The sequence below is a fragment of the Epinephelus lanceolatus genome, chromosome 22 (genome assembly GCF_041903045.1).
Source record: "Epinephelus lanceolatus isolate andai-2023 chromosome 22, ASM4190304v1, whole genome shotgun sequence".
Classification (NCBI taxonomy): Eukaryota; Metazoa; Chordata; class Actinopteri; order Perciformes; family Serranidae; genus Epinephelus; species Epinephelus lanceolatus.
Window position 1 is genome coordinate 11574479 of NC_135755.1, and position 14966 is coordinate 11589444.

Here is a 14966-nt window from a genome sequence, read left to right on the forward strand (position 1 = left end):
AAGATGAACTAGTGATTATTTAGCATCGCCGCTGCCTTTGTTTGTGTGTAAACTATTTGTCCCCGAAGATATATTGCCCTTTCTCTTCCCTCAAAGTTTAGCGTCACCGGGAGATACCAGGGCCACTCCTGACCCCGTCGTATTTTTCACCGTAATGAAATTGATTAAATGTAATTGCGTTTTAACAAATACAAACTAGTCCGCACGTGGAAAACACCGCTGCCAGTGTTTTATTTTAATGATCCTCTATTATTGTAATTTATGACACATGCCAAACCCTCAGCAGCTCAACTTTTTTTGAGGAGCCAAACCCTATATTTCACATTACCCAATTCTAATTCCTCATAATTTTCCCCATGTCGGAATTTGGAGTCTCGGGAAGCGTGAAAAATGAGTCCAGCAAGCGATTGTCTGCATTACGCCGTCCTTCAGGGGAGAGAGAGTGGATAAGAGAGAGGGAGTGGGAGATGAGTAGAGAGGGGGAAAAGAGGGACAGAAGGAGAGGATGATACAGCGTGGTATCATAGATATACTGTTGAGTGGGCTGTGGGAGAAGTGATACGGTGAATAAAGAAATAAAGACAGAGTGCTGAGGAGAACGGAGGGAGTCATAGTGAGAGGGTTAGGAGAGGCAGCGCTCCAGTACCTCATTAGGCAGAGGTCTATCTGTGAGCGGCCTACTGCGGGGTTGGATCGGCTGCCTTAACTCACAGGAGTGGTGCTCCAGGCTGCAGGCTCTCTATCTCTGCCCCCTCTTTCGCTTTGTTCTTCCCCCACTTCTCTGCTCCTGTTCAGCCACGGCTGTGAAGGGTTTCAGAGAAGGTGTATTCTCCTGGAAGGTGGTCTCTTCACCTTATGCTGCCTCTGTGCAGGTTAATTCGCACTGAAACACACATATTACTTGCATGTTTACACCTCTGTACACATATCTGAGCGGAGTACGAATTTGTGGTTATTTAGCCTTCAGCAGCATGCATATGTGATCATTTAAAGCCGCTGGAAATGTGGCTTGGAATAGTAAAAATGCATATATATTAAAGCTGAGTGTCTTATTGAGCAGAAAATACTAGGGCTGCCCCCAACTAACAATTTACCGCATTGACCAATAGCCATCATTTAGGGCCATTAGTCGACTAGTCACCCACATGTTTATGATGTTAATTTAATGATTAAATGATATATTTTGGTGGTTTGAGTTGAAGGTGTGAGTAAGAATACTATCAGTAACATTTTTAACACTGTGCTACATTACACACATGGTCCAGTCATAGAGGTTTGGATTTATTTTGGCACAGTGCAGCTCCTAATAGAGTTTACTTTATAGAGTAAATTAATAAAGTAAACATTAACCAATGCAACATAAAATATATACATCAGTAACATCAGTAGAGTTTTGTGTGTTGTTTGAGTGTATAGTGAAGTGTACTGGACAAGAAAAATAAAAACAAAAGGAAAAACAGCAGACAGCAGACAACAAAACCAGGAAACAGAGCCAGGGTTAGAGAGAAACTGACTCCAGCAGCTTATATAGCTGAGGAGGAGCAGCACACATGGTATAAGTTTATCAATGATGCACTTCCTTTCTTAAAGGGGAAGACGCAAGAGGGCTATCACAGTATACATGTCCAAAAACTGCTATGAAAACCTGAATAAAACCGGAATTCTGAATATTGTTATATTCTGAATATGAGTAGAACAAGAGTTGGCATGTAAACATAGCCAGTGGATGAATTTGGGAACATTCAGCAGCTACACTGAGGCGATCATATATTTTTACAGTACTCACATCCATCAGCCATAATGGATAAACACCAAAATCACATTTTCAATTACTTTGTAGCTTGTCTTTGTGTAGGTGGCTCCACCATCAGAAACCAAAAGCAAACTCTCTCAACACAGCTGCTTACGGGATTCAATGGGCTTTACTGTTCACAGATCGAGCTAATCACCCAATCTGTGGGCACTATTTGTTGTAGTGTCACGTACGCAATCACTATTTCTTCACCATAGAAATTTACGGTTTCAAGGAGAAGTGTTACGCTACTGTTACTGTCCCCATACAGCAAACTGTAACTCACCTGTTAACTTGCTGCCAAAAAATAACACCAAGCATCTCACTAGCATTAGCTTAGCCTGTTTTGAAGTTACTTACAACGACTAGCTATACACCATCACCACCATCATCTTGAGCAAAAACAAGCTTTCCAGTATTGTCAACATTGCAGGAAAAACAGTTTGGAAGTCACAGAAACAACGCAGCAATATATGTGACAGTGCTGTACGTAGGAAGGCCAAACGTATAACTGCTGATGCCTCACATCCATCACGCTCAAAGTTTGAGTTGTGTCCGTCTGGGCGTTGATGTAGGGCCCCAAGAACCAGTTGGATCATATATAAGAAGTCCTTTATTCCCTGTGTCATACAGGCAATGAAGACAGAATGACCATACCAGGGAACACTGCTATTTACATAACTTATTGGTCCTATCTGCCTATTTGTACTATTGTATCATATACATTGTAAAGTTGTACGTATTTAATGGTGGGTTGTGATATGTATCTGCACCTTTGATGTGTTTGAGAGAAGCCAAAGACAAATTTCCACTTGCTTACTATTACATAGGCTTACACAACACTCTAACTTACACAGTAAGAAAAGACTATTGTGAATTTTGGTTTACATAGGCTTTAAATGTACATAAAGTAAACTCTGGACATTCAGTATGTTTTGCATCTCTCCCAACAAACTAGTTTAAGGCTTATAATGAGCAGCGTGAGCTTGGTGTATTGTAAACTTTGGCCCTGAGCATACTGAGGTCTGCCCTTGCATAAACATGTGGGCTGGAACTCCACTGATTGATTTAATTAATTCCACTGTTTAGCACCTAACGTTTATGAACTTTTGCATTTTGATGAAAAGGTTTTGACCTGCTGCTATCTTCAACAACACTTTCTACAACAACTCTTTTCTGGAGCTGAGTACTTTGAAATTCAACTTTCCTTTCACAAAAACATGTTTATAACCTCTGTCTTCAAACAAAGTTGGTGTTCAGTACATTGCAAGTTTCAGTTTGCAGAAGCAAAGTGTCTGAATTTAACCCGTGTCCTTCTCGTTTCAACAGCTGGGGCTTCACAGTCTACACCGATAAACAACAATGGTGAGTGAGTGCCGTACAGAAATTCTGTTATTCAATAATTGATGAGTTTGACTTTGACCCTTTCCACTTAAAACATCTCTAAAACAGAAGGAATCAAGTGGCAGAGAGGTAAAAAGTTGAATTTAAAGCACTGTGTAATGATCCAAGTGGATTATAGTGGGACAGTCAGTGGTGTTAAAGCATATTAACAGTGATCATATGTTGAGAGGCTGCTGTCCGGTCAACTCAGGAAGTTAAATACCATACAATTCATTTTCTCTTTCTCTTGTTATTTAATCTCCATTTACAGCTTCCCTTTGATCAGTTATCTGCTGCCTATATTGACAAATTCCTAAACAAATACTAGCTCCTCTCATAACAAATTTATTTTAATATATTTTAACGTTATTTTAATGGGACCTATTTGAATAAGATGGGGACATTTCTGAGGGAACAACACCACTGGAAATAATTCTAAGGTACAAGACGATGCTGAGCATTATTATTTTTAACAGTGCTAGTAATGAGGATCTGAGGATGGCTATGCTAGCTTGTTGGTTGATCGACTTTGGTCCAGACTAAAATATCTAATTTTTTGAGGGATTGCCATGTGTGTTTAGTGCTAATTAGCAAATGTTAGCATGCTAACGCACCAACTATTGTGGACATGATAAATGTTATACTTTTTTTAACATTCATGTCAGATTGTCATTGTTAGCATGTTAGCATGTTGACTAACAGTGTGTCTCAAATCACATACTTCTGTACTAAACACTTAATATGTTGAGTGCACACGTGCGCTAGGTGTGTTCACACTGCATAGTATGAGAAAATGACGTGTACTTCTAGTGCCCATTAAAAACGGTCCGAAAGTTGAATGTTGAATATTTCTCACCCTTAAGGGCCGCCATCTTTGTGATGTAGCAGACTTCTCAACTTTAGGCATGGTGGCTCGGGACAATAAGGAGTCTGTTAGTTATACATAGTGTTTGCACTAAGTACCAACACTGTTGTCGAATAGAAGCCGTCAGTAAAGTTTGTTGAATCTGTAATGATTTGGTATCGTGAACAATAATGCGAGTGCTAACGTTAGCTTGCTAGCTAACGTTAGAATTTGATAGCTAGCTAACTTGTTCAGAACATCATTGACGTTGTGGCGTAAGTTTGGGTTATGTGTTGACGGACTTAGGGGTCAAATGTTAACGATAATGCTCCACTGTCCGTTTGCAATTTAAAAAGAAGATGAAGAAGAGGCGGTTAACTAAAAAAAAAAAAAATAAAATCCATTGTCACTTCCGGTAAGTGCAAAATGGCAGTCTGCAATATGAGACAACACTACCCTGTTGAAATTAGTGCACCATGCAAGAAGTTCGTAGTGAACTTAGTGTGCTAATATGCGATTTGAGACACACTTGAAGTTAGCTCAAAGCACAACTTTGATGAAGGTATAGCCAAATACTTTTAGTCTTGCCGTTTTGATTGCAGCCGTTTTTTGAGTCAGATTTTGTTATCAACCATGTGAAAGCAGTGGCTTCTGGGCAGCTTCTTAAAATTCTTGTCATCCGTTTGTAAAGAGAAGCTAAGAAGAAGATAAACCTCAAATAAAAAAGTGTAGGCTTCAGTTCTACGAAGAGAAAAAATACATATTTGTCATTTTGGGGCGAACTGTTCCTTTAAAGCCATGTTTATTTCATGGTATGAATTTCAAGAAGAGCAGAGAAGAAGAAATAAATACATAAAATGGGTGCTACAGAAAAGCCTAACAGAAGGAGGCCTAGCTACATTATCGGTTTAAATCAGTTTAATATTAGCAGTAACATACGATACAGAACATAATCACATTAGCAGACACCAGAAATACCTCACAGCAAAACAGAGCACTGTATAAACCTGAGTAGGTGACACATATTATTTAAACCATCATCCCCCATTGTTACTCACAGCACTAATTACCAGGTCTCTGCAAAGGGATACGTCACCCATGCAGATGAATGTAATCACAGGTAGTGGCAGCCGGCCCACATATCATCAGCTCTATTTACAGTGATCAGTGAACTGTCCCCTCAGAGGACTGTGGTCCAGCGCCGTGACTCACCAAATCCAGTCACCTGGTTAAAATTAGTGTGAAAATAACGAGGTGGAAATCAGTGACTCATGCGACTGAGCTTTCCCTCCTCAGGCATTTCTGCTGCGAGACGAGGGAGGCTCAGGTCAGCTGGGTGACGGACATCATCAGGATGAAGGTAAGATGACGTGCAACGGAGATGTCAGAACCAGAGTGAGTGAAGCACTCATGCAAACGCTTGATGAAGCAATTTAATGAGCCGAGCATGCAGTGACTTTTGGGGAGTGCAGCAGCAGCAGAAGTTTCTCTTATACTGTTACTGCAAACCAAAAATATCAGTGAATGTGACATGCACATTGCGGACACATCCTCCTTTTCCCTTCCCCATTCGGATGAAAAATACACTCGATTACGGCTGGAATAAATCATCTTTTACAATCCATATCTCAGAACAAGGAGATATGATAAATCATATTTCCCCCAATCATCCATTTCCATTGTGCCGTTAGGCAGATGAAATACATAAACAGGGAAAGAACTGTAAAGTTTTTGAGGTCACTCAGCAATAACATAAATCATTTTATGTGGAAAAGCTGTGAGAATAAGGTCAAGGCGACTGTAACAATCACATTGTGGTACTTAGCCCCCAGATACAGCTAAGTGTTGTCGCTGTCAGTCGCTGACACAGCACATATGACATAAATAATGCAAGGCAAAGCAAACACAGGCAGAGCAGCTACGGATGTGTCATATTTTTGTATTCTCATATTCATCCCTAATGACTCAGTGGAAGAAATAACCGCCTTGTTTCCTCATTAGACTAAATATGTGTGTCTATTTTCTGCTCATTTCCAGACTTGAACATCACACTCATCCTAAAGTGAAAGATCTTTAGATTCCGACGCTCTGTATTGTGCGCTCAGCACATTTAATCGGTATTAGCCCTCTGCTCGGCTTCCTTTATGGGAACCCGTCTGCAGCACGGTGTTGTTTATCACAAGTGCTTATTGTAAAAGCCTTTTAGTGCCTTAGTTTGGGTTAGCAAGTAAAAAGGGCAACACTGTCAGGGAGAGATTGATCTAAAGGGGAAGCCAATTTTTGTCTGTTGTTTCTAAGTGTTTCAAGGTGTTTATTTCAGTGACTTTTCTGTGCTCTTTGCAGAAGCTCTTAGCTCTGCAACAACTAAATCTATAGCAGACAGGAGCCGGCTAAAAATATTAGGATTCACCCCCCAAATCCGCTAAATATCAGGATTGTCAGCTTCCAGCTTGTGGGAAGGACACAGGACTTGTGGGAAGGGCAGAGAGAAAGTGTAGATGAGAAAGTAGACAGAGAGCACTTCAGTGTTCTTGATTTCCTTTCTCTTACCTGTTAGCGAGCATTGTGCTCCGACAGTTTCCATAGCAACTGGCGATGGAGGACCTCGTTTAGAAGCAAGGTGGAATGGCTGGTGGTGGTGGTGAGCGTCGGGGGTTTTGGGGGGGGGGGGATGTGTAAAGGTCCAAGGACAGGTCCAAGCAAGTGATGAAATACAGATTTGTTAAAGAGAGACAGTTCCATAGGTCTGGGGGTCACAGTGATGTAAAGGGAGAAGTTGTTAAAGAGAAAGTTTAGCCAGAGATCAGAACACAGTCGGACTGCTGCGATGGCACAGACTTCCCCTCATTTTTAAAGATACTTGTGTGAGTCCAGCTAAAAAAAAAAAATGCAGTGCCTATATACCTATACATCCTGATTACTGATACCCACTGCACCATTTCTTCTTTTCTTAATAGCAATTATTTTTCGGACACTGGCCGGTTTTTGTCAGCTCCAAAGAACAGGAACAAAAATTCCCCTGTATATACCACCCTTCACTGCCTCCCTGCATGCATCAGGATTTTAAGATTTTGTTGTTTGCCTACAAATCATTTAATGGTCCATGTCTCTGACCTTTTGCAACCACACATCCCGTCAAGGTCACTCAGGTCTACTTATTTCTGGTTGTCCCAAGATCAAGGTTGAAGCACAGAGGAGACGCACCTTTGCAGTTTTAGCCATAGATAGCCATAGATAGTTGCCTCATAGGCCACTGGATTGGATGTCAACATCATCGCCATACTTGAGAGAACATGACATGACTTTATATAAATGCTAGTAATTGGGGAAGCTGCGATTTTTCTGGATAAAAAGCACTTTAATGTTTACATTTCTTAATCAGTAAGTTACTCAAGTGTTTAGTCTTGCTACCAGTTAATTTGAATCTTGGTATTTAGGGTACAATCGCTGCTGGACGCCCAAAAGAGGAGTGTGTGAGGCTTACATGAACAGGTTTACTTAAAATAACTATCATCTCGAATTATAAAAACTCACATTTGTTAAGCACAGATTTGGCAAATTTTCCCCAAGTTAATACTTGTGCAGACGTTCCTATATCATATAATTTAATGTGGAGATGGTAGACAATTAGCTAGTTACACTAGCTGTTGATACTAGATAGTGCGCTAGCTAGCTAACGCTGTCTACTCCTTAATCTAGCCTTGCGTCACCAGGCTCTTCACGTACAGCGAAGAGCCTGGTTTCCATTCACTCTGAATTTTGTCTGGATTCTGGTTCCGGTCTAGAGAGCGGATCCAGAATTCACCAAATTCACCAAAGTAAAAGTGTTCACCAAAGTAAAACTTCAAATTCTGGTGCACCATCGATTTACAATAAAAGAAAAAGGTTAACGTAATGGCTTGGGGCTTTTCTTGTAAATTATATTCTTTAAATTAAAAAGTTTCACTGCATTTTTATTAGCTTGGTGCTTTTATTTTGACGGAAAGGCGCATCCACCGAATTCCGGATCCTGTCTCTCTCGCCCTGGTTCCGGTTCCTTACCAAAACAGCCACTAAACGGCACCAGACTACTTTAATCAATCTTGTAACTTCCACCACTGTTCATTTTAGAAAGGCCACTGCAAGAATACTTGTTTCTTGTTTATTCAAGACAATGTGTGCTTAGATTGGTTCCCGCCTGTACCTAATTATAAAAACTCACGGTTGTTAAGCATAGATTTGGTTAATTTTGGTTAATTTTTGTGCAGACGTCCCTGTATCATATCATTTAAGGTGGAAGTAGACAAAGAGCTAGATAGTGCACCAGCTAGCTAACGCTGGCTGCTTATTAACTCCTTAATCAAAACATAATATATTAACTTTCACCACTGTTTATTTCAGAAAGGCTGACTGCAAGAAAACAACAAACTTTTTTATAAGACAAATGTGTGTTTAGACTCTTAGAAATGAATGCTCCCGAATGTTAGCACACTCGCTAGCTAGCTATGTTAGCTAACGCTGGCAGCCAGAAACAAACTATCCATTGCATGATTCATTATCTAAACAAAGAACAAGTTTTCTTGCCTTGACCTTTTTAAAATGAGCAGTGTTGAAAGTTAATATATTCTGTTACCATCAAGGAGCTGATGATAAGCATTAGCTAGCTTGCGCTCTGGCGATTCAGAAGGTTGTTTACTATGACATTCAATTATATAATCTAGGGACATCCCCATAAATATTAGCCAAGGAAAATAAGCCATATCCATCCTTAACAAATTTGAGTTTTTATAAATTATGACAATGAATTTGTTGTCACTTAGGTAATTCAGTTCACTTAAGCCAAACACACACTCCTCTATGGAGCATCCAGCAATGATCATAGCCTAAATATCGAGAATCAGATTAACTGGAGACAAAACCCTTGAATATAACAACAACTCATGGAAGTTGGTTGGGAAATGTAAATTATATAGTGCTTATTATCGACAAAAAGCATTGCTCTTTTGTTTAAATCAGTTCCCTTTTTGCTTTTGTTATTATTATATTTTTTAAACTAGTCTATGGGAGTTATTTTTTGATTGTACAGCACTTCAGACTAGGTAACTTAAATAGGTAATAAAGGATATGAATCAACATGAACTCTATTTGATGTCCACATTGAATCACAGCCCCAATTTTTTGTTTTATTTTATTTTTTTATTACTGTACTCATAATTTCTGCTGTTTGTTGTGTGTCTTCAGTTTGGTTCTGACCTCTGTCCTAAGACCGGTAACTCTAAAGAAGCAGCAGATCACAAATCCTCCAGAGGGGGCGCTGTGACTGACGGCCGGAAGATGCCAACACACAACAATACAAGCAAACATGTGAGAAATCAATACATATACACTATATATGTACTGTACATAAATGTTTTAACCAACATGCTTTTAAAAATGTTAAAATGTTAAATACTAGTTTTTCACCGCCCTCAAACCCTTTAATTTTATCTTCTGTTTGCGGACAGTTTTCTGCTGCATTCAAGTTGCGTTTGGAGAAGCAGAGAAATAGCTTGTATATGCTTTAAATATTACTTTAAAGGATCTGTATATGACATCCTGAGCATATTTATGATTCATAGTCTTGGGCCGAGATTGTCTGCACATGGCTCTCAACCTGGAGGTGGCTAGCAGCTAACGGTGCTAGTAGCCATTGGTGCTGACAGCGTTAACAGTTATTACAACGACAACGGCTGACAGAGATAATGGTGTTAACTTGGGGAGGAGACTAGAGGGTGGGTGTTATGCTTCCACAACTAGGACGACACCCTACAGACGTGGGTCGGGGCATTGTTAACAGTGGTAGGGCGTCAGTTAGCTAGCCAGTGGGATGTAAAATTTTTCAAGGTGGAACATGTTTGGGGAAAACAGAACAGAGAAGCTCGGATTACGCACGGAGGGAGCGTGACTTCACTCTCTGCTCAGGACGCTATTACTCCACCTTACTTTTACATAGCAAATAGTGGTTTGCTGCTCTATTAATGCTCTAAATATTTTAAACATTTTTATTTTTATTGCCTACGTAAATTATAGTACAAGCAACTCTTGTGACGGATGGGGAAAGGCTATTTCTGTAGTCTGTGGTTGCAATCCCAATTTATCCTTATCTGCCATATTTGCCCACAGCTGACAGACAAGAGGATTTCTCTTGTTGATGGCAGCCTGAGGCGGACCAAGGACGCCACTCTTCACCAAAAGACAAACACCATAGCCAACTCCCTGAAGCTCGACATGCTCAAGGCCCCTGAAATCCCCCACAGGAGAACCTCTGCGGATTCTGGCCAGCCTCGACGCCTCCCTTCCCCGTCCCCGTCCAGACAGTGGCAGCCCGCGGCTTTGCCCGTTCCTCCTCAGAGTGGCTGTAAGACCCTCAGCAGGAGACCCATTCTGGGCGGGGAGAGCATGATGCCGCCTAATCTGATGGATGAACTTAACTCGGTGCTGAGCAAGACTAGTCGCAGCGCCAAGAGCAGTGACTGACAGGAAGAGAAGTCAGGAGAAAGAGAGGTCAGTTTTGAATGGTAAGACAAACACAACAGGGCTGAGTGTAGAAAAGACATGGAGACTGACAGAGGAGACCACACAATGTAGATGGAGCCAAAATAAGTTGCTTTCATGAGGGGGGATCATAGCCTGGAGACTGCTTTTGAACTCGGATATATAAAGGGATGCCGATGCACAAGGGGACGTGGAAAACAGGTGCAGGAGGCAGTGGAGGTCATGCAAACCTCAGCTGGACATGGCGCTGACCCAAGCACTACAAAGCGTGATTTATATGCCGCTCTTCAAAACCCAGAGAACGTTACAAAGACATGTTCGGCTGTCAAACCACAGAAGTTTTCCACAAATACTCCAAAGTGTTTGCTTCATGCTTGAAAGTTTCCAGTTACTTTGAAAAAACTGTTTTGACATCATCTGAGTATTATTAGTATTGTGATTATTTTAGTTCTTATACAGTGAAGTTTATCTCAAGGTAAACGATAAATTTTATAACAAGCACTTTTGCTGCAAACGCTACGACATGTAGTTGCACATTAAACACCATTTCTTGTATTTTTAAAGCTCCCCTCCCACCTGTGTTACTTTCTGCTTAACAGTTGACGCTCTTTCTCAAACATAAAATAGGGGTGTGGTTAATAGTCAGATGTAGTCCGTTACCATGGCAACCAGACTGCAGCTGCAGCAGTTTGTATAAGCCAAATATGAGACAAGAATTAGCACACCTCTACTCAGTCTCTTTCTCACGTGCTATCTTCTTGACCGTCTCTTCCTCCTCCAGCTGTCGGTTATTTTAGAGGCGAGGCGCTGTTTGGCCGCACTGCCACACGCAGGCCACAACGCACCAGAGGAAGGGGAGACATGTTGCCGAGGTCTGCCATTTGAAATGCAGTTTGAAACGGCAGTGTTTTGGAGATGCAACGCCCATCAGCACCAGCCGCCTGCACCTTAGCCCCCAGGACTGACACCGCACCGGACAGCACTGTGATTCATTTTATGTTTTTGTTTCTCTACCAGGACTTTTTGTTGTTGCTGCCAGGAGATCTTTTTTGTGTCTAGGCTGAAAAATGGTGCACTTTCCAGCATCCTGACCTGTTGAAACCGGTACTGGTGGATGTTGCAAACCACCAAAATGTCCCAAAATGCATTTTAAGCAGCGACTTGGCAATATGTTGAGCCATCCTGCAGTTCACTGTGGACAGGAGACGGTAAAGAAGACAGCTAGTGCAAGAGACAGTTGCTGTGTTGTGTATTATTACTGTCATACGTTATCATCTCGTTCTAGCAACAACAACCCTCACTTTTTGATCACAATATTATTTGTCAGAAATGTTACAGAATCAGTGTGGTTAATCTACTGTTGAAAAATGACTCAGGAAAATAAAAGATGCTAAAAATGCCAAATACACTAGAGGAGGGCTCTAAGTCATAGTGGCGGGTCCGCCATCACCACATAGAATTAGAAAACTAGTTTGTATGCAAAGGAATGGTGCATGAATATCAAAATCAAAAGAGAAGAGCAGGTTTCGGGCTTGCTAGCCATTAACACCAGCTAATAGACATGAGATGCAATATTAGCTGGTAGTGGTGGCCAATCTCATGAGTATTATTTATTTCTAATTCATATTTTATATGTTTTTAAACACTTATATTAATTTTTTTTAAACTTTGAGCACGAAAGTATTTGTTAGAAAATGTGAGGGGAAGAGTGTGGTGAGCAACATTGTCTAGAAATGACTCAGAATTAATAATAAATATCATAAAAATGCCAATTACTGGAGGTGGGCTCTTAATAATAGTGGCAGGGTCCGCCATCACCACACAGGATTATAAAACTTGTACCTTGTATGCAAAGAACTGGTTTAGCATGTCATATTCAAATGATAAGAGCAGGTTTTGGGTTTGCTAGCACACTTTACATGAGATGCTATGTTAGCTAGTAGTGGTGACCAATCTCATGAGTATTATTTATTTATATATATTTTTTTCTTTCTCTTTTTTTAATATGTTTTATACAGTTCTCCACATTTTTGTTTTGGTACTGTAACCATTAGCTGTATAGCTAGCTTGCATTGTCTCTGAAGCATATTACTCTGTGGTGCACCACTTTAAACTTTGCACTGGTTGCCACCAAACGTAATTTTAATGTACAGTTTAAATAAAGTAATAAATATTTGCAAGATGCTTAAACATGCTGCATTAGTGGACAATTTAATGATGATTTAGTTTCACTTTCATCATCAGTGATTTTGTACAAGAACAAAACAATTTATGCTAACGTTAGATAAATTTAGCTAACGTCTCTTCACGTTAGCTTGTTTTTGCATGTTAACTGGTTAAAAAACACCCAGAAATGCTAAATATAATAAGTTATGATTTGCAGAAGACTCACAAAAGTTCCATGAGACTTTAGATTTCTGGTTCATGTTCAGTTTTGATTAAGAATTTAAAGTATATGTATTAAAATATTCTATGGGTTACCAAAGGTGTCACCAGATCCACAGAAATAGATGCTATTTGCAGAAAAAAAAATGTGTAACAGGTGTGTATTTTTGCCTCCCTACACCCAGAGTTTTAATAAAATATATTAGATGAAAGACTCATCTGAAGACTCCACTCTGCGGAAACAACCTTAAAATATCCACAAATAATAACACCATCAAATTTAGTAACGCCATGCTCAATCAGGAGCGGGCCTTGAGAGATAAATTAACCTGAAGAGAAACATGATTTTAGCTTTCCTGTTAAAATTCATGTGTAAACTCGACATTCCAGAACAGACTCTGATCTAAAAATTTCTAATTTTCCATTTGATGGTCTCTTTTAAGCGCACATGCTTTTATATGCGGGAATTAATACTGACTTTCACTTTTTAAAAAAGTAAATTGAGGAGGAAATGCTGCGCTCAGGTCTCTCGCTGGAGCAGTGCAAATAAAACATTTCTATCTGTTGCCAAACGCTCTGGCTAAAAATTACCTTTCCTGTGTTTCCACAGAAATGCAGATGGTGGGAACAATGGAGACGGTCGAGGTGTCAGTGTGCAAGCGCGAAACAGAAAGAGGGAGATACACACAGGAAATTGTTTTTCAGAGAAATTGCCAGTTTTATGCTTCTTTTTTTTGTAGCACTGAAACTACAAATACACCCAGATCCATCAGATAATTACAGTTAGGTAAAAATAAAATACAGCATGAAGTAAAGCCATTAAAATAATATGAGAATGAAAGCATCAGTGTTAAATGATAATTACCGTCATTGCTTTCGGGTTTATTATGCATCATGATTGGATTTTTTTTTCTGTGCAGTTGCTGAGAGCTGTTTTATCTGTGTTTTATTTCTATTTTAATATTGCATCTGCTCTCTCTAGGTTTATATAATGCAGTCACTTGGGCTCAGGTAAATCTGCTCAGTATCTGTAGGGATTTTTTACTCCTTTGGATAGATTTCCCTCTGTTTTAGTCCATGAACACTTCTGCAGGAGTCCCGGAAGCACGTCGAGCAATTCAACGCAAGAAAAGACTTCATCTTTGACTTATTTATGTGTAATTATAGCATTATTTTATTCATAGATTTCATCAAATTCTGCATTTGCCCGAGTGAAGTGTAAGAATAAACTCCCCGTTTCAAGTCACACGCTGTTGTTGAATAATGTATAGCCGCCGGAAAATGCACACGTAGGCAATTGTCACACAGGTTCCTCCATGAAAAATTCATATTAACATTTTATTTTCATTACAGCCCCGTACGCCAGCTGCTTGTCCTTTGTTTCATGTCCTTCTATTCTAATCATAGAGCTGCCACATTTGTGCATTCGTGGTCAGAGCATTTCTTATTAGGGCTTTGTTTGCACTGTGCAAATATGTGTTTTCTTCCCTCGCACATATTAGTTATATTACTATGTTCATTGCAGTGGTGGAAATGATTACGTCGGTGCTTAATTGGCCTGCTGAGAGTCATTTTCATCCCATGCAGCCTTGCTTCCACTGGCAGCAGACGTACTGTACAATACAACCTCCTGGATCTGATGTGCAATAATACTGTATACTATATATGCGTCTGACTCATTTGTTCAGCACTAAATGCCTGTTTCCTTTCACAGTCACATTATAACTCACTTGAGAGCCATAAAAATAATAATCTCTTTAAGATTCTGCACCAAACTGTAATTTCTTGCCTCCTGATGTCATCTCTAGCTCCTCTGCAGCCTCCCTCGGACTGTCATCTCTATGTATATTTACCTCTGTTGTCCTCTGTGTCTGTATAACCCAGCATTTTTGCCGTCCCTCTGAGGCCTATAGTGGACAAAGGTCACCATATGGTGGAGGAGAGGTCACTGAAGAGCTCTGCAAAGTCATTATATGCGACGACATTGACCATATAACTGGTGAGGTAACAGCTTATGCGGCTGCAGTCATGGAAAATAACTAGTACAGT

The 14966-nt window shown here is 40.1% G+C and overlaps 1 protein-coding gene across 5 annotated transcripts in view; it reads left to right on the plus strand.

Moving 5' to 3' along the window:
* arap2 (ArfGAP with RhoGAP domain, ankyrin repeat and PH domain 2) overlaps positions 1-14581 on the plus strand; it is a 259679-nt gene extending 245098 nt beyond the window's left edge. For 4 of the 5 annotated variants that reach the window (XM_033609726.2, XM_033609724.2, XM_033609725.2 and 1 more), the window contains exons 30-33: positions 3122-3157; positions 5316-5379; positions 9240-9362; positions 10161-14581. In XM_033609726.2, the coding sequence (XP_033465617.2) occupies positions 3122-3157; positions 5316-5379; positions 9240-9362; positions 10161-10514 (577 nt within the window). In that variant the 3' untranslated portion in view covers positions 10515-14581. The remainder of the gene's footprint in view (positions 1-3121; positions 3158-5315; positions 5380-9239; positions 9363-10160) is intronic. The other variant, XM_033609727.2, reaches the window with a different exon arrangement.
* Positions 14582-14966: the final 385 nt, after the last annotated feature.